This window comes from Urocampus carinirostris, chromosome 8, assembly GCF_059441175.1.
Source record: "Urocampus carinirostris isolate Australia breed hairy pipefish chromosome 8, RoL_Ucar_1.0, whole genome shotgun sequence".
NCBI lineage: Eukaryota > Metazoa > Chordata > Actinopteri > Syngnathiformes > Syngnathidae > Urocampus > Urocampus carinirostris.
In genome coordinates this window covers 13,532,868-13,552,810 of record NC_142356.1, presented here as the reverse complement: position 1 = coordinate 13,552,810, position 19,943 = coordinate 13,532,868, and the positions used below count along the sequence as shown (strand labels likewise).

General features: G+C 40.4%; 1 protein-coding gene across 1 annotated transcript in view; it reads left to right on the top strand.

Annotated features, from left to right (window-relative positions):
- Positions 1-19,680, top strand: part of LOC148360754 (teneurin-3-like) — a 37,051-nt gene extending 17,371 nt beyond the window's left edge. Inside the window, exons 2-6 of the mRNA XM_088342909.1 lie at positions 4,393-4,448; positions 9,518-9,732; positions 11,163-11,271; positions 14,414-14,484; positions 19,388-19,680. Coding sequence (XP_088199035.1) covers positions 9,630-9,732; positions 11,163-11,271; positions 14,414-14,484; positions 19,388-19,680 — 576 coding nt within the window. The 5' untranslated portion in view covers positions 4,393-4,448; positions 9,518-9,629. The remainder of the gene's footprint in view (positions 1-4,392; positions 4,449-9,517; positions 9,733-11,162; positions 11,272-14,413; positions 14,485-19,387) is intronic.
- Positions 19,681-19,943: the final 263 nt, after the last annotated feature.

Sequence of the window (19,943 nt, the reverse complement as noted above, 5' to 3'; positions counted from 1 at the left end):
TTTTTGCTGATTTTATCTTAAATTTGATTTCAAAAGACCTTAAAAAGTCTTATAAAGTCTTCAATTTAACTCACCTTAAGCTCTAGGAAACCTGCATACAAATGTTAGGATAAAACACAATTGCACAGCATAACCCTTGTATGCATAAGTAGGGTTAAAAATGACGTTGTTATTCTGTAAACTTCTTACAAATAAAATAAAAATAGACGGAAACAAAACCGAAATTAAACCGGACAAAATAAACGGGAACAATACTGAACAGGAAATATCAACAGGAACAGGACTCTGGAGTCGAAACCCACGTCTTGCGGGGCAGAAGTTCGTTGACGGACAGACTAAAGGAGAGTGACAGGACTGGGTTTAAATAGCAGGGAAGCCAATCCGTCAACGAGCCGTAGCTGGTGCCACACGGGCGGGGCCAATTGGGCGCCATGGCAACTGTGACAATTCACAGATTTGTAGTTATTTTGTTACTCTCGGTCTCTCAGGACATCATCTCGAGGTAAATTTGCATGTCATTATGTTTAAAAAGAAAAAAAAGACGGTTTATCGAGAATACGGAAATGATTCACGATTAGACGACTATGTCAAGTATGGCCAGGCTTGGGTAGGGTTACTTTAACTTGATTACTTTCAATTACTTTTGGATTACTCCAATGCCAAACATGCTAATAAAAGACAAAAGAAACTAAATATGAATAAAATGACTAAATTTTGTGCAGGCTTGGGGAGTAACGGAATACATGGAACGGCAAAAATGATGTTGGCAAGCTGTTTGGATTTATTTTCATTTTGTTTCTGTCGCATTTTATGTTCGTTTTGCCGGAGATCAAAGAGATCAAAGCCAGGAGAGAAAGCTTACCACGTGTTGTGAGTCATCATTTGATTCATATTGAGTTTCTTTTGTCTTTTATTAGCATATTTGGTATTGGAGTAATCCAAAAGTAATTGAAAGTAATCAAGTTAAAATAACCCTACCCAACCCTGAGTATGGCATAGCAGAGCATCGCATATAATGTCATGTACTGTTGCGTGTTGTCATTGTGCAGGGGTCAAACTCGCTTGCAAATGTGATCTTGTCATCATCAAAAAAAAAAAAAAAACAGACGGACGGATTTATATTTGGACGCGAGCGTGGGCGAGCTGAAAGCTGCTGCAGGTGTCATAGTGGTGGAGAGGTGACTGGGTGAGATGTGTCTCATTATCACCGGAGGTGTCAACCACATGCTCTCTGAAACGCTCCGGCACATCACTAAAGTCATCATGTGTCTTTTCCACCCTTTTAAACAAGTCCTTCATTCAAAACCTTTCTACTGTCTATAACAGAGGTGGGCGGCATTGGGTTAAAACAGGGGCGTCAAACTCATTTTAACTCGGAGGGCCACACGATAGAACAAACATTCTGTCGGGGGCCAGACGAGTAGATTAAAGAGAAAGAAAAAGAGAGATAAAGAAATAAGAGAAAGAGGGAGGGAAAAGGAGAGAGGGCGGGACAAAGAGAGAAAGAGAAAGAGGGAGAGAGAGCGTGAGAAACAAAGGATAAAAAGTCGTGAGAGAGGGGGAAAAGAAAGGGAGAGGAGTAAAGAAATCCAAAGAGAAATAGAAAGACAGAAGGAGAGAAAAGAAAGCGTGAAGGGTCGGAAGAGAAAAGAGAGAAAAGGAAAAAAGGAGGTTAGAGCAAAAGAGGTTATAAGACACGGAGAAAGAGACAAAGAGCAACAAAGGAAGAGAAAAAGAGAGACAGAGAGAGTGAAAGAGAAAGAGAGTGGGAGAATGAGGGTGAGAGAGAGAGAGAGAGAGAGAGAGAGAGAGAGAGAGAGAGAGAGAGAGAGAGAGAGAGAAAGAGAGAGAGAGAAATACAAGTACAGTGTCTTTGTTTGAGGCACCTGGCTTTGGCAACATCAAGTTGACATATTTCAACCTGCAGCTTGTTTTTCTCTTGCACTTCTCTGAGTGTTGTCTCGCGGGCCGGATTCAATCCCTTAGCGGGCCTGATCTGGCCCGTGGGCCGCCTCTTTGACACCTGTGGGTTAAAAGAATTTGGCCACGGTGCCCGTCCTGTCCAATTGTTCTCATTTATGAATAAATATACATGATATATATGATATATTTCTTTATTTTTTAAATTCCATTAGTTTCAATAAATTGGTCTTGAAATGTTCAGAATCAAAGCAAAATATCCTTGTTTTAAGCACTAGATTTCATATTTGTCACGGTTGCCATGGCGCCCAATTTGCCCCGCCCGTGTGGCGCCAGCTGCGGCTCGCTGACAGATACGCTTTCCTTCTATTTAAGTTCAGTGTTCTCACTCTCTGTTTGTCAGTCCGTCAACGAAGCTCTGCCCCGCAAGACGTGGGTTCTGACTCAGTCCTTTTTTCCTGTTGGTATTTCCTGTCCGGTATTGTTCTCGTTTATTCTGTCCTGTTTAATTTCAGTTTCCAGTTTCGTTCCCGTCTATTTTAGTCCTGTTTATTATTCTCTCCAGTTTTCGTTCCCGTCTTGTTTGTCCTGTTTATTTCAATATCCCGTTTCATTATCAATCCTGTCTGTCCCGTCCTGTCCGGTATTGACCCTGTCCGTCTGATATCTGCTCGGGCAATTGGAATCGATCTCGTCGGTCTCTGGCTTCCTGTCTTTCCACGCCAGACCGTTGCCTAATGTGCATGACTCCCCATTTCCCATAAAATAAAAGGCTTGTGTGAGAACGTCACGCGTTTGGGTCCTGATCCTGTCTCGGTTCATGACAATATTCTCTTAAATTACAATCGTTTTTTTTTCTTTGATATTTTCACCACGCTGTACTTGCCCAAGACACACCACAGGAAAGTGGTAAAAGGATACACCCACCCCACCCATCATTTTAGTATTTCTGCGGTCATATTATTGTAGTATTATTGTCGTAGTACTGTCTTTGTAATTTAGTTGTATTTCCGTGGTAACATTTTGGGTTTCTATCTGCAGTGTCTTTGTAGTATTACTGTTTTTGTATTTTATTTTAGTATTTTTGTTGTATTTCTGCAATCAGATTTTGTAATATTTTTGAAGTATCTCAGTAGTACTACTGTAGTTTTTTTAATTTTATTTTTGACATATTCCTGCTGTTTTTGTAATAATTCCAAGGTATTATTTTTTACAGTATTTCAGCAGTATTTTGGGCAGTATTTCTGTCATGTTACAGTATTTCTTTTGTAATAATTACATAAACGTTTTTTGTGTCATAGTATTACTATAGGGGTACTTTTGTAGTATTTCTGTTGTAATATTTACGTAATAGTTTTTTGTATTATAGTATTGCTGTAGAGGTATTTCTGTAGTATTTCTGTAGAAGTACTTTCATCGTAGTATTTTTTTTTGTATTTCTGTATATTTTTACAGAGTATCTTCAGTATTTTTGTCGTACTACTATAGTTGTATTTCTTTAAGTATTTTGATGTATTTCAGCAATCAGATTTTTGTAATATTTCTGTAGTATTTTGGTAGTACAACTGTATTTTTGTCATATTCCTGCTGTTTTTGTTATAATTGCACAATTACATTTCTGCAGTATTTTTGGTAGTATTTCTGTCATATTATTTCTGTGGTAGTATTTACATAAAAGTTTTTTGTATCGTAGTATTTCTTTAGAAGTATTTTCATTGGAGTATTTTTTTTCGTATCTGTTCTCTTTCTGTAGTATCTTTATAGAATTTCCATAGCAGTGTTGTTGTAGTTTTTTCTAGTATTACTGTTATTTTTTGGTAGTATTTTTCTAGTATTATTTTTGTAGTATTTCATCAGCACTGAAATACATGATAATTTGTTATTTTCCGGTTTATGGGCTTCATTTATTTGAGTGCTGAATAAATTCATTTATTCATATTTTTATGGGTGTATTTTGCAGAAAATACAAAAAAACTACATTCCAATTTATGGGTTTTATAAAGCTAGCTATCTGGCTACCTTTTTAACCTTGTAGCTAGCCATCTTCCTACCTTTTTAGCTATTGAGAATGCTATCTAGCTAGCTTCTTAATTTTTTTTGCACGCTATCCAGCTAACATTTTAGTTTATTTGCTAGTCAAGCTAAATGTTGACCTTACTTTCTAGCTAGCTATCTAGCTTTGTTTTTAGCTCTCTACCTTGCTATTTAGATGGCTGTTTACTCCTTTAGCCATCTATCTAACCCCCTTTTTTTTTCTTCTGTTTACCTTTCTAGCTAACTATCAAGCTACTTTTTTAACTATTTAGCAAGCCATCAAGTTGCTATTTTAGAAATTGATATTAAACTGTGTGTCCTTTGTGCTAATAGAAAGTTGCTGTCAGCTCGAGAAATGCTGGAGAACCTTAGTCCATGGTAAACTGTCAGTAATATGGTTTAATCATGTATTTTTCTTTGTGTTTTTCATTTTTCTAGATTTGAAAACGCTTAAAAGTACACTGCTGTTCAACTGATAGGACCTTTTAAAGTTGGTAAGTCTAATTCCATCAGGGTTGGGTAGGGTTACTTTTACATGATTACTTTCAATTACTTTTGGATGACTCCAATACCAAATCTGCTAATAAAAGATAAAAGAAACTGAATATGAATACAATGATGACTCACAACACGTGGTAAGCTTTCTCTCCTGGCTTTGATCTCTTTGATCTCCGGCAAAACTAACATAAAATGTGACAGAAACAAAATGAAAATAAATCCAAACAGCTTGCCAACATCATTTTTGCCCTTCCATGTATTCCGTTACTCCCCAAGCCTGCACAAAATTTAGTCATTTTATTCATATTTAGTTTCTTTTGTCTTTTATTAGCATATTTGGTATTGGAGTCATCCAAAAGTAATTGAAAGTAATCAAGTTAAAGTAACCCTACCCAACCCTGAATCCCATTCTAACAACCGATCCTCTACTTCTGTCCGTTGTGGGTCCCGCCGTTCACCGTGTATATTGCATGTCTGTTTGCTTTTGCATTCTTGCTAATTGGCTCGTGAAGAATGGAAAAGATTGAAACCGATTTTTCTTGATTAAGGTATTGTTCTCATTGTTGGGATGAGGGTGTCGCGTTTGCAACCGCATTAAAAGAAAAAAACTAAAGACTTACTTTTATAATAAAATATATTCAATCAGCACTGTGGACCAGGAAAATGTGATGACTAGAAGCGCATAATCAACGTATGAATGCATCGCCAATTTTCAAGTGTAGAGGCCAAGGATTGACGGAAATCTGTTTTCTGTCAGAAACTACAACAGGATCAGGACCCAAACGCGTGATGTTCTCACACAAGCCTTTTGTTTCACGGGAAATGGGGAGTCATGCACGTTAGGCAGCGTTATGGCGTGGAAAGATGGGAAGCCAGAGACCGACGAGATCGATTCCACTTGCCCGAGTTGATATCGGACAGATGGGGTCGATACCGGACAGGACGGGACAGACAGGATAGATAATAAATCAGGATATCGAAAATAAACAGGAGAAAATAGATGGGAACGAAAACTGGAGAAAATAATAAACAGGACAAAAATAGATGGAAACAAAACTGGAAACCGAAATTAAACAGGACAAAATAAACAGGAACAATACCGGGCAGGAAGTACCAACAGGAATAGAACCGAGTCGAAACCCACGTCTTGCGGGGCAGAAGGTTGTTGACGGACTGACAAAGTAAGAGAGAGTGCACTGAGCTTAAAGACGGAAAGCCAATCTGTTAATGAGCCGCAGCTGGCGCCACACGGGCGGGGGCAATTGGGCGCCATGGCAACCATGACAGTTTTGGCTGAATCACTTGAAAGCAGCTTCCGCCTATCGTAGGGTAGGAATGAGGGTGCTTACTCAGCATTAAACATAGCATCACTTATCGTCTCACCTGTATGAGGCAATAATGTAATTTAACAAAAATAATCTGTGTAAATATATTAAATATGTTTACTATTGGTGTATTTTTATTCATTGTTTGGAATAAGGATGTTATGAATTACAGTGTTACATAACTCCCCAGAGTTGTTTACATCACGTCTTTTCGGATCGTGTCACCATTCAAAATCGCAACTACCACAGAGTAAGATAACGATCACGAATACAGGATCTACTTCTGCGACGAAAGAAAAGGCGAATGAGGGCTGAGTGATGAGCACCCAACTCGGGTTGTTTATCTAAATGAAGGGATCCTGCTCCCCACCAATCAGCAGCTGGTTCCCTGAGACCCCTATTTTCTCTTGTGATTGGTCAATATGCATTTTTGTGGATTCTGTTTTTTTTTTATATTAAATTTGTTGAGCATAAAAGGTTTCAACTGTTTTCTATTTTATCTTTTTGTATGATTTATAAGTATTTTAATTTACATTTCCTGTGTTTTTTCACATGGAAAGTTTATTGTTTTTTCTTCTTTCATCCCCCTTTATCCCTTTTTTATTGTATTTTTCCTTTTTTGCATATGTGTCCCTTTTTTAAGTCATTTCATACATAATGTTAGGTAATAATTGGTAATGTAGGGATTAAAGCAACAAAAACAACCTAAAGAGCCGTTTGGGACTCCTTTTAGTGAGCCGAGCCAAAAAAGTCCGTTCTCTAAAAAACTGTTGGAATTCCCATCTCTACAATTAAACCCGGTGTTTTGTATTTGCTCAAAAAATGTCAAATTATTTGACAAACAACAACTTCAAACAGTATAAAAACACATTGAGAACATTTCTATGCGCTGAAAGAAAAGTAGAATGATGCCCGAGTCACGTAAAATGTGAGCCTTGTATTTTCAGACGACAGCGCCAGGGCAACCATAAATGTGGAGAGTACTGCCAGATTGCAACACAGATGTTTGTTTTTGTGTTGTCATAGGTGGTTTCCGCGGTAATGGACCAAATTGCATTTGCTTGTTATCGTTCCCTAGAGGATTAAAGGACACTTCGGCGACCTAACACTGACACTGATCATATGGAAGGGAAAGTGTAGCATCATTATAACTTTCAATGCTGGTTAATTCGTATGTTTTAATTGAGGACTATTTTTGGCTGAATGTCAGGTCTATTACCTTGCATCTCTGAATAAAACACACAATAAGAGAGACAAGCAACACCAATATTTTCCCATGACGAGATGCTTCACAGTCAAAGTCTGATTCACATCTGACCAGAACTGAAACAGCTCCCATATTTTATTACAAACAATTGAGTTGCAGGGTCGCTGGGGGGAGAGAGTTTAACATACTGCAGCCACAGGACACCATCGTAAAACAAGAAACAGACCGAAGAAAAATGAACATGCCAATGCAGCAGCTTCACCTCTCTGATGAATGGTTGAGCGGTTCACAGGGTGATAAGACTCTTTGAAGCCAAGGAAACATTTGTCTCAACTGTAGAAACCCTATCAAATTAAGACAATTCTAATTCCAGCTTTAAATCTAACATTTTAGTAAATGAATAAAAAATGTATTTACAATTATCACATCAGTCAAAAAGTTTAAATTTTGTGAATACGTTCGAAATATTCAGTAAACCAGTTTATTTCAACCTATTTTGAAACAAAGGCAAATTTCTTTTTTTTTAAATGTGTGGAAAAAAAGCTTATATTTACAATATAAATGTTTTTTAACATTGAAAAATGACGTTATTTAATAATGTCTTGAATATGAATGAAATGAACATAAAGAATACTGTAAATCTGTCATATTTATACTCACTCACGAGGTGTGAAACCTGGGCCTGTTTGGAATAAACACAGAGGGGATAACCGGGTATGACAAAGTCTCTGTCAGTGCATTTCCGTCAAAAGAAATACATAGTATTTTGCTTTTGTCGTATTACCTTGTGCTGGAAACTTTGCTGGATGTCTTCATCCGGGTCCGGATTTTGTCCAGCATTTTTCTTCGTTAAAAATGTATCAATCACTTTCACCATCGTCTTGCTATCCGCCTATCGCTGCATCCATGTGTCACTAATTTGCTTGTTTCCATGACCAAGGCAATTAGCTACCTGCTGCTGCTGCTGCTTATGGTATGGAAGAGTACTACATGATTACTCTGAAAGGCGCTAGACTGCACAGGCTCACATACAGTATTGAATAATTTGCCATGGTATACCTGACAAGATCTCACAGTGGCTGAAAAACACTGCAAAAAGATGTCTCAGAATTTAAAGCAGCAATGTTTAAAATGAAGTTTATTTGTAACACCCTTAATCACAGAGTCTCAAAGAGCTACACAGACCACAGACTATTGCAAACTACAGACTATTATGACACCATCCCCTGATCTAAAATCGACATGAGGGCAAGGAAAAACTCAAAAACCTCAGTCAAGTCATGTTTATTTGTGATGCCCTTAATCACAAAGAGTCTCAAAGAGCTGCACAAAACACAGATTATTGCAAACCACAGACTATTATGACACCATCCCCCTGATCTAAAACCTACATGAGGCCAAGGAAAAACTCCAAAACCTCTACATGAGGAAAATGAAGAAACCTTGTGTATCTCCTGATCAAACATTACAGAATGTATTTATACAATAAGTAAAAATAAAGTAACCCTCATACAACCATGCATTTATTTAAATACTCCTAGGTCGATAAATCTGCATTCATTTGACATAACATGAGGTCCGCCATCTTGCTTCTACAGAACCCAATTAAATCAGAACATAATAAAAGACTGGGCAAAAAAAATAAAGAGAAATGGTGCACTTTGGTCACTTTGAGTCTCCCTAGTTTCTAGTCTACCTTGTGTTTTTTAGCACTCGTTTTCAGCTGAACTGCACAATACAGCAACATCTAGTGGTCAAACAATCCACAATGTCCCTTTAATAATTCGATGTGTTATTGTCAGGGTTGGGTAGGGTTACTTTAACTTGATCACTTTCAATTACTTTCGGATTACTCCAATACCAAACATGTTAGTAAAAGATAAACAAAACTAAATATGAATAAAATGACTAAATTTTGTGCAGGCTTGGGGAGTAACCGAATACATGGAACGGCAAAAATGATGTTGGCAAGCTGTTTGGATTTATTTTCGTTTTGTTTCTGTCGCATTTTACGTCAGTTTTGCCGGAGATCAAAGAGATCAAAGCCAGGAGAGAAAGCTTACCACGTGTTGTGAGTCATCATTTTATTCCTATTTAGTTTTTTTGTCTTTTATTCGCATATTTGGTATTGGAGTCACCCAAAAGTCATTGAAAGTAATCAAGTTAAAGTAACCCTACCCAACCCTGGTTATTGTTCAAAAGAATCTACTGTACATCAGTGGTTCCCAAAGTGGGCGGTACTGCCCCCCTGGGGGCGGTGGAAAGATCTGGGGGGGCGGTGAGTAAGAAGGGTGCGGTAGGGGGGCAGCAGTCCGATTTCGAAGTCAGAAGTTTGAACGTTTGTTTGACGATTTGTACACAACACGTTAGGGCTGCACGATTAACCGAAATCGAATCAACATGGCGATGAAGCCAAAAAGTAGCGGCCCGAAATTACTATGCGTACTGTGTATTATTGTTTAAACTTAAGATAAGATGTTGATGAGACGTGATGAGTAATGGTTTCTTTTTTGTTTGTTTTCTGTGTTCATAGGACAAGTTCTGCACTTTTTCCACACTCCTCCATCTTCCTTTATTTCCCACTTTCTTCTTCCACTCTTCTGATTTTCCTCCGGGTCAAATTAGCTGTTACGCAGCATGCCTCAATGCTTGCCGGTAACATTAACAGAAGCATTATGGAAGTGAAAGAGCGACGTCCATACTGCTCACTCACGAAGTCACACAAGGACAAGGAAAGCACATATCATGGTGAGATTCGTTCGAAATACTTTTTTAGTATTCCTTTTATTTGGTTTGATGATTTGTTACTTTTTACCTTTTATTGTCGTGAATTTACTCTCTATTTCACACTTTTTTGTTTTTTACACCCGCGAGTAAATAATAATAATAATAATAATAATAATTTCCTTTGTATTGTCATTCTTTGTAACAATGTACACAGAACGAAATGTCGATACACCTGACCCGTTGTAGCGAACCGATGCAGCCGCAGCCAACAGAGGGCGCCGCCATTTTACCAATGTTATAAGTCTTAGGTATGACTCGGCCGAGGCGCGAACCAGCGACCTCCCAGTCTCAAAGCAGCGAAGGTTGTACTGTTTTCGTTTGCATCTAGATATGTATATCTTTTACAAGCAGTAAGGTAGGTTACCCTAGATGTGAAAAATGGCCCAAAAATGCTGAGTCAGCACTTTTGTTTTGTTAACTCAGTTTTTTTTTGTTTGTTCGTTTGATTGTTCTTGTGTGTCTGTCCACACAAGAAAAGGGGAAGGGATTTATATATGACCAGCATCTTTCAGAGTCAGTCAGGTAGGTTACCCTAGATGTGAAAAATGGCCCAAAAATGCGGAGTCAGCACTTTTGTTTTGTTAACTGCGTTTTTTTTGTTTGTCTGTTCATTTGATTGTTCTTGTGTGTCTGTCCACACAAGAAAAGGGGAAGGGATTTGTATATGACCAGCAACTTTCAGAGTCAGTGAGGTAGGTTAGGGTTAGGGTTAGGGTTAGGGTTAGGTAGGTTACCATAGATGTGAAAAATAGACTAAAAGTAAGTCTTTAGTTACTTTAATATAAAATTAAAGAACAGTAAAACATTGTTTTTCGTCGTGAAGTAGAAACATTTATTTATTCATTTATTTCTTAAATACTCTATTATTCATTGAAACCAAAGAAAAAACCCTATTTACAAGCTCAAACATTTGTTTAATAAATAAGAATACCGCATTATATTAGTTTTCTTGACATGACTTACTTTTTTTGTTTGAATAACTTTCTTGCCGTCAAATTATAATATAAAGAATAATTTTGCTGCTATATTGGACTATTGATTCCCCCAAAAGCTGGAAATGATATCAAGACACTATCCACCTCTTACGTCAGATGATATTGTCAGATGATAAAATGTTATTGTGAAAGAAAATTCCCCCCAAAAATATAGGTACTGTACTTTAAAAAAAAAAATCCCCGCAAATAACTCGAGTACTATTGAAATACAAAAACATTTGCAACGTTATTGCGGAGTGTCTGTTTAGCCAATCCGAATGCAGGAAATCCGCAAAGTAGCAAAAAGTAAACTGCAATACAGAAATAGTGTACCGCAATAGCTGAAAGATAACCTTTTCATGGAGACTGAAAATGTATTTTTCACATTTTAAAGGTTCTGTCATTTGTATTTTTCAGGAGTCAGTGAAGACAGTAAAATTGGCAACCAGGAAGTGTGCGTCCCAACTAAGTTCTACTCCTCTAGTGAGACACTAAAGGCCTTTGATCAGCACCAAGACAAGACCAGGTAAAAAATCAAATCGCAGTCCTATTCTGTCTGTTATTTACCCTGTCAAAGTTGTACCCACCCATTGTCATTTTTACTGGTGTTGGTTATGGTTATTACCCGTGAGCAAGGCGAGGGTGGTGATAATGTTGTCATTTAGATCTGAGCATATATTATACTTTGCTGCCTACAAAGCAATGCCCCTGCCGCACCTCGGGGTGGCAGACCACTACACTACATACAGGCCCCTCGTTAAAATCTCCAAACCAGTAACTAAGCAGGTATGTGGTCATCAAAAACGCTCCAGGACTGTTTCTCCACCAAACGACTGGAATTTATTTAAACAGCCAGTCCCTTAGAACAACGTTAATGACCTCTACGGCCACATGGAGACTGTCATGTCCTACATGACGAAATGCATGAAAGATGTCACAGTCATCCTTAACATCACCAATCGGGCCAATCAGTAGCCATGCCTTACGAGAGAGGTCCACCAGTTCCTGAGGGCCCGAAACGCTGCCTTCAGTGCTGGGGACGAGGCAGGCCTAAGGACAGCCAGGGCTTCATAGAATCATCATCTGGATATGACTGGGACGCATCAAGAATGATTAAGCGTTTCGGGTCTCATAACATCATACACTCTCGCCCAGGTGACCCAATGAGGTTGATCATGGCTCAGCTTGCGTCCCAGTAGCAGCCTAAGGATCTGGAGGGGGTTGCTGCAATGTGCTGGGGGAACTAAAGTTGTTTACCCAGGTAGACCAGCAAATGCCACTCAGAGGGAGTATCGGGAGTCCTGTTGTGACTAGTGGACATGCCTGGGTGGTTCTCATTCCTTAATAAAAGGGACCCCCTTGTTTGGAGCTTGATGGTGTTTGCTTGGACTGATTGCCTGGGCTATGTTATAGCAACTGCTTTCAGAACCTGATCATAGTGCCAGTGATTGCGACCATCATCCATGGACTTTGGGCAGCTGCTGAGGAGATGTTCCAAAGAGCCTCTTATTGTCGCACACACATAAAGTTTCGCTGGGCTCGGGAGTTCCTGCACAAGGAACCGGACTCAGTGGAAATCTTCCTAGGCGTGACTTTGCACCCTCTCTGCCTTAAAACCTCTCTACTACCTTCAAGTTTACCATCCATGAACTGTAGAGCCTCTCTTGTATGTGCCACTTTGAAGACTTTAGTGAGCAGCCCACTGAAGGGTAGTTGGGGGGTGTTGCTTATCCCAGCCATTTCCAAAGAAAGCCACTGAGCTTCCTTTTGAGAGACTTTAAAGTTGTCAGCAGGACTGCATGGACAAGAAGAGGCCACAAGACTCTGGGTAGAATGGATAGCTGATAGAGTCAGGCTTCGAATCTAGAATTAATAGCTTTCTTCTTGGCCCCCTTCGCCGATCCCAAATGCCCTACGACTTTGAAGAAAGATCACCCCGCACAGTCTATGAATCCACCTTCTCTAGACTCGTAGATCTTCCAACCCCTGCCACTACGCTTCTCTACCAGTTCCTGGTGCTTAGTATGTTTTTTTTTTTGCTTTACAATGCGTTCCTCCTAGGGTACTGTAATCTCAAACATGATCACTTGTTGTGAAGCCTAAGATGTGATGCTCATGTCTTGTCGGAGAGATGCTGCTGCAATGCCCTGGGGGCTAACCTATCGCATGGCATCAGATTGGCCAAGTGACAATACTCTATGAAGATTGCACAACACTCTAACAACAACAGAGACACCATGAACCTCTGGCGTTGGATCCAGACCATCACGGATTACAAGCCCTCTCAGATCTGCGACAGCACCACCAGCTTCTTTCCATATTTGCTCGATTTGAGGCAGGCAACACCACTACAGCACAGAAGAACGCTCCTCGTTTCAGTGACCAAGTACTGAAGTTACCCCCGGACAGAGCAAGGTGGTCTGACAAAGACAAGTGTTTCGAAAGCCCCAAATTCTGGTTGGCTCCTGAGAGACTGCTGATAGCTCACACATGTTTTCACAGAAATATTTAACTTCTGTGAGGCAGAGTGTGGTCCAAACATGCTTCAAAACCACCATCATTATCCCATTTCCCAAGAACTCGTCTCCCTTTAGCTGCAATAACTACTGCCCGGTAGCACTCACTCACATCATTACGAATTGCTTCTGGAGGCTCGTCATGCAGCACATCAAGTCCGCCCTTTTCAACCTGCTGCCATCAGGGAAAAGACTGCAGAGTCTCAGAGCTACAACCAGGAGGCTCAAGGACAGCTTCTTCCACCAGGCTATCAGGACTCTGAACTCTTTCTCTGCCCTACCTCATACCACACTTCTGCCTCCTGCCAAATCAATGCACTACTACTACTACTCTATTTAAATTTGGTTATCGGTCACAAGTTTTCGTTAAGGGACGGTTTCCCTGGCATATTGGTCTGGTCGCTCTGCAACACATCATGAGTAAGGTAAAACGGACCTGGCATGTTAATTGCTATTATTTGAAAAGTTAAAGAAAAAACAAACCTTATTCGCTGTACTTTACTTGTGAATGTTGAATAGATAACTACCGTCCCATCTTAATGTTTTTGTCAAGATTCCGTATTTCATGTAGCAAATAGAATTTTAGTTTTATGGTTATCATCGTATCTCAGTGAACGTGAACTTTACAGATATAACAGTTTTCAGCATCTAAAACACAATAAATTATGTTTTTGCATTTGGAGTTTGAACCAAATTGAAAAAAAAAAACTAATCATATTCTTCAAAGGGACATTGTGTATTATTTAGCACCTCCTAGTGGTAAAAAACTTCAACTTTTAGAAAAAAAAACCTCTATTGACTTGAAAAATAAGCAAAAGTACTTGAAATATCATATAAACATGCATTTTTTTCTCAAAAAGTCATAGGTTGAGAAATATGTTTTAATTTCACATAACATGAGGCTCACTCAGAGGGACGATTGTCCGCCATCTTGTTGCTACATGTACCCCCAAAAAACAAAAATCTTGTGAAAGGCTGGGCCGAAAAATGAGAAAAAAAATGGTGCGGTTTGGTCACGTTGAGTTTCCGTAGTTTGTGTTCTTCCTCGTACTTTGTAGCACTTGTTTGAGATCACAGTACACAATACAGCGACATCGTGTGGCCAAATATTACAGTGTCCCTTTAAAATAACTTGCTATTCTATTTTTTCAGGTTGCTGTATGGGACATCAAGAGGACACAAAGACATGGTTCATCGTGAACAGGATGGTTACAACCTGGAAAGTGAGTGATACCCTTTATATTTTTATTCTTTCATAGCCGAAGGAAGCTAAGCTCTTCATATAAATGCCAGGGTAAAATGATCGTTTCCTGTATATTGTGAACATTAGCTCTGCTTTCGTGATTTACAGTTAATTTATATTACATATACCGCAGCCATATCCCACTAGTGGGAGGTGGCTAGAGTCATTTCTGACTCTTTATGGGAGATTGATTCAGAGGAGGGGATTCCCAGCCCCCTCACTCAACCCAACTGAGGTGTTGGGAGTCATTAGGTGACCAAACACCCCAATACCAACCCCTAATGCTGAACGCCAAGGAGGGAGGCAACGGGTACCAATGTTTAAGTCTTAGGTATGACTCGGCCGAGGATTGAACCACAACCTCCCAGTCTCGGGGCGGGCGCCATACCCCCAAGACCACCGAGCTGGAGCAGTTAATACATGCCTATATTAAACATACTTAGAATAAGATCTCCTTGTTGGATGTTTGGATTTTAAATTGACATTTTGTGTGTCCCAATGATCCTATGTTGTCTGGGGCCTTCAATCCCCTGGTAGGGTCACCCATGACGAACATTTCCTAGGTGAGGGGCCAGACAAAGCGCAGATCACAGACCCCTTGTAACGGAAAACAACATTGGAACACAATTTTCCTCCCTCTAGAGCCAGGTCTGTAGGTGGGGTCTGCATGGCTAGCGCCTGGTGGCTTGGGTTTTTGCTCACGGGGTCCGGCCGTGCACACCCTAAGGGACGATGTGGGTCCTAGTTCCCATGGGCTCACCACCTCTGAGAGGAGCCAAAATGGGTCGGGTGCGTAGAGAGGTGGATAGCAGCCAAAGGATGGGTCTTTGGTGCACCAATCCCCGTCTACAGAAACTGGCTTTTGGAATATGGAATGTTACCTCTCTGGCAGGAAAGGAGCCCAAGTTGGTGTGTGAGGTTGAGAGGTTCCGTTTAGATATAGTCGGAATCACAACTTGGGCTCTGGTACCAGTCCTCTCGAGAGAGGTTCGACTATCTTTTACTCTGTAGTTGCCGTGGCACGGGTCAGGGCCTGTACGTTGGGGTTCACTCCGGTAGACGAGAGGGTAGCCTTTGGTTGGGGACACAGGTCCTGACTATTTTTGTCCATGCAGTTCAGAGTACCCACCCGTCTTGGAGCATTTGGAGGGTTGCTCGAGAGCCTAACCCGCAGGGGGGGACTTCAACAGTCACGTTGGCGATAACAGTGAGACCTGGAAGGGCGTATTTGGGAGGAAAGGCTGACTAGGATGCTTGGAACATGGTCCACTCGGACTCAATGTCCCCAATCTCCATCGGGACAGGGCAAAGCTTTGCCGGAGGTGTGAAATGAAACTCTTTTTAACAGGAGATTCTGCTAGACGTTCCCAACAGACCCCTTCCAACACGATTGAGTCTCCCGGGTCAGACCGGAAACTTCCACCACCATCAGAGCCAGGTTGTGATCAGTTGACAGCTCCGCCCCTCTCTTCACCCAGTGTCCCAAAACCTGCGGCCCCAGGTCCGATGAAACGACTACAAAGTCGATCATCAAACTGTCCTGGTGCCAAGTACACATATGGACACTCTTATGTCTGAACATGGTGTTCGTTATGGACAAGCCAGGACGGGTACAGAAGTCCAAAACTAAACTCCACTCGGGTTTAGATCAGGGTGGCCTCAAGCCAGGTTTTCTTTTGTTTGTTTGGTTTCTGGTTTCTTGTTTGGACATTTTGTTAGTAGTATAGTGTCCACTTGTTTGGTTGTTATTTTGTTCCTTGTATTTTCAATTTACGATTTCGGTCTTTGAATTTTGTTTCGAGATTGTCAGGTTTGATTTTGTTTAGACATGTAATTTGTGACCCATTACATTGTTCTCTGTTTTGTTCATAATACCATCCTTACTTTGAGCACCCCAGCTTCCCCTTCACTTGGGTCCACCCACAAAACATATACCTCAGGACCAGAAAGGAAACAGGACCCACTCGCGTAACGTTTACAACAAGTTTTATTGAAGGAACAAGGAAGCGGTGCACCTACAATCCGGTATTCGCGCTCATACTCTGCTTGTGATCCGAACACAGTGGATTTTCCGTAGCGAGCGATGGTGGTGTCAGGGGCGGAAAACTGGTCGGTAGCCGGGACTGGAAGAACAAGATGTGGTCGGGATCAAAAACGGATCGTAATTCGGGACGGGAGAGGAGACTTGGTCGAGATAAAAACAGGTCGTAGCTGTAGAGAGATGGGAGCAAAAACGGGACAGGTGTGCGTCAGGGTCGAAAAAGGCTTGCCTAGTATACAATGAGATTCACAGACGGACTGACAACAGGGGATTGACAGGACTCGGTTCAAATACTGACAGGGAGCCAATCAGAACCCGCGGCAGACAGGTGATTCACATCGGTAATCTTGACTATATATTTTATGCAATTACACATATCCTCTAGCCACCAAATACTGAATGGGGAGAGGGGACAAAATAACAAATTTTGGGACAATATACCATACATTGGAGTTGTCCTTCAGTACTAATTAACACATCACCGAATTGGATGTAATCCTATCCTCTCTTATTTCAGCTTGTGTAATCGGAACTCATATAAAATTAATAAAACTTTTAATTGGAGAGCAGAACTTTTCATCTTCAACTGCGACATTAATTACACAATATAATTATCATTTTGCTTTCATTCGCTGATTAAAGATGAAAAGGGACATTGTGTGATTTTTCTGATAATTTGTTTGCCCCGTTTTATTTTTAATAGGACTGATATGAATGTCATTATTTTATGTTCCAATAGGAAGAAAATTTCCCTCTTTACTTTGCGTTTCATCACGTCCTTGTAGAAGTGTTTTTGCTGAAATGAAAGCACAAACAAACAAAATTCTAATTGGTATCTTCACAATGAATGGTGTTTGCAGGCTCTGTTTTTTGTTAAGATTAATTAAAAAAACTATTCATAAGTGACAATAGCTTTACAGCCACATACCCGTACACAGGGTTGGGTAGGGTTACTTTAAGTGGATTACTTTCAATGACTTTTGGATTACTCCAATACCAAATATGCTAATAAAAGACAAAAGAAACTAAATATAAATAAAATGACTAAATTTTGTGCAAGCTTGGGGAGTAACGGAATACATGGAACGGCAAAAATGATGTTGGCAAGCTCTTTGGATTTATTTTCATTTTGTTTCTGTGGCATTTGATGTTCGTTTTGCCGGAGATCAAAGAGATCAAAGCCAGGAGAGAAAGCTTACCACGTGTTGTGAGTCATAATTTTATTCATATTTTTTTTCTTTTGCCTTTTATTAGCATACTTGGTATTGGAGTAATCCAAAAGTAATTGAAAGTAATCCAGTTAAAGTAACCCTACCCAACTCTGCCCGTACATTGAAGTCATACTGCGTTCATCTCCCGATCAAGATTTTTGGCTTTTCATATTGATCCGGTTTTCCAAATGTTTTGACTTACTAAAACCTATCCAATCCTTTTTTTTCAAGTTCTAGTACGTTAAATTCTGAAGACAAGTCCAACAATGTTTAGTTGGCGATTTTAACAACTCAGTGGAGGGCCGTGCATTTTAAACCTAGGCCTTGGGCTGCACAGATCACAGACTATTGCAAACTACAGACTATTATGACACCATCCCCTTATATTGTCAACATAAAATATAGGTTATTCATATGCTATAGAATAAAAGTGTGTTTTAAGCTTAGATTTAAACATTTCCACTGAGGTTGCAGATCGGATCTCATCCCATCTCGTAGAACCGGTTTGTTCTTGAACGACTGAAGGATTTTATACATTTTACTATACAGGATTTTATACGATTAAATACAAGTTACATTTATCAACTGCAATGAAGATTTTCACTGAGTGGGCGTTAGGTCACGCTGTTCCAAATTCGGAATGTTTTGGCAGGGGAGTTTTGATAACAGGACTCTAACGAAGGACGTCAGGCATTGTTTTGATAAACGGTTACCAGACATCGAGACGAGGGGGTGGACCCCACGTAGGGGCTTTCATTAGCATGCCCATGGGAGGAGCCGGCACACCAGCTTGCGGTGTCGGAGATGTCGGAGTTTATGAAGATATAAACTCATTGCTGGCAAAAATATTCAAGTAAAGGCGTTTAAAAAGTTTAAAACTACTGCGCAAATGTAGTGAGCCCGGCCCGGCAGCCATCTTGCTTGGCCGCCCAGGCCGTTCTACTACATCCGGGTCAGCAGACGAATCTATTGAAAGGTCACGCATGCGCAGTGACTACAATGGAGTCGCGCATGCGTATTACATTACATACAATAGAAAATCATTGAAAACGTATTAAAAACAATGGAATTAGACTGAAAACGTAGATCTTAGAAAATGTGACGATGTGTGTGTGTGTGATGATTACTTGTATATTAAGAATAGAAAAACAGGTTAATTTCATAGCATAGGAGTCTGAGAAATACACAACTAAAAGTAGCTATTCGGAAAAAACGTGGGCCGAGGGGAGAATAGGAGGATCGAGAGAGGAGGCTTGGCAGAGACTTGAGTGACACTAATTCGGCTAATTCGGCTAATTCAATGGAGGTCACTTAGTTAAATTGTTTATGAAATGATGTCTGCCCCCATGTGGAAATGCCGGTCTCTTGTCCATATTTTCCCATCAAAAAATGAGCGTGCATTGTTAGGAGAATGTAGGTTGTGTTTGGTTAATGGAGTCAGATAACTAATTCGAACAATTTGGTAGGCGGTACATTTTAATATTAAATTCCTAACACGACGCATCACCAATTCAGACTGGAGCTAAAGGCCTAGGTGTGATATGCACGGATGCAGATGCATTAGCCGTCGTTTTTATCTACCCTGCCTTGATCGGTTCTAGCAATGTTCAAACTGCATCACTGTATTTCAGATCATCATTTAAATCTACGTCAACTGGGGATCTGCGAGCCACCCTCACGTCCTGGAAGAGGATTCTGCTCTGAGAAAGGCCTTTCCCACCAGGCTTTCTCCGCCATCCAGGACCGAGATTTGGACAGCCAAGTCGTCATGTCGCCAGAACGAGCTATAGGACTGTGGAACCGCGGGGGAGCTGGCAAGTCCTCTCGAAGGAGTTCCTGTTTGTCCAGCCGCTCCAACTCAGTGCTGACTCTTACTGATACAGAACATGAGAACAAGTCTGACAGTGACAACGGTAGGGAATGATTTTTCTCTTCCATTAGCTTAAACTGTCTCATGTCTTTCCAATCATCTGAAAATGTCAACATAAACAGGAATTCTCAATCATGTCCAGTGTTGGGTGTGTTACCGAAAAACAGAGTGGTACCCTCTACTTACGAATTTCATTCGTTCTGGTTGTAGTTTTGTAACCCGGATTTGTAAGTAGAGACGCCTTTCCAATGTAAATGCGCTGGTCGGTTCCAAGCCCCGCAAAAAGTATATATATTTTTAAATACCGTAAATTTCGG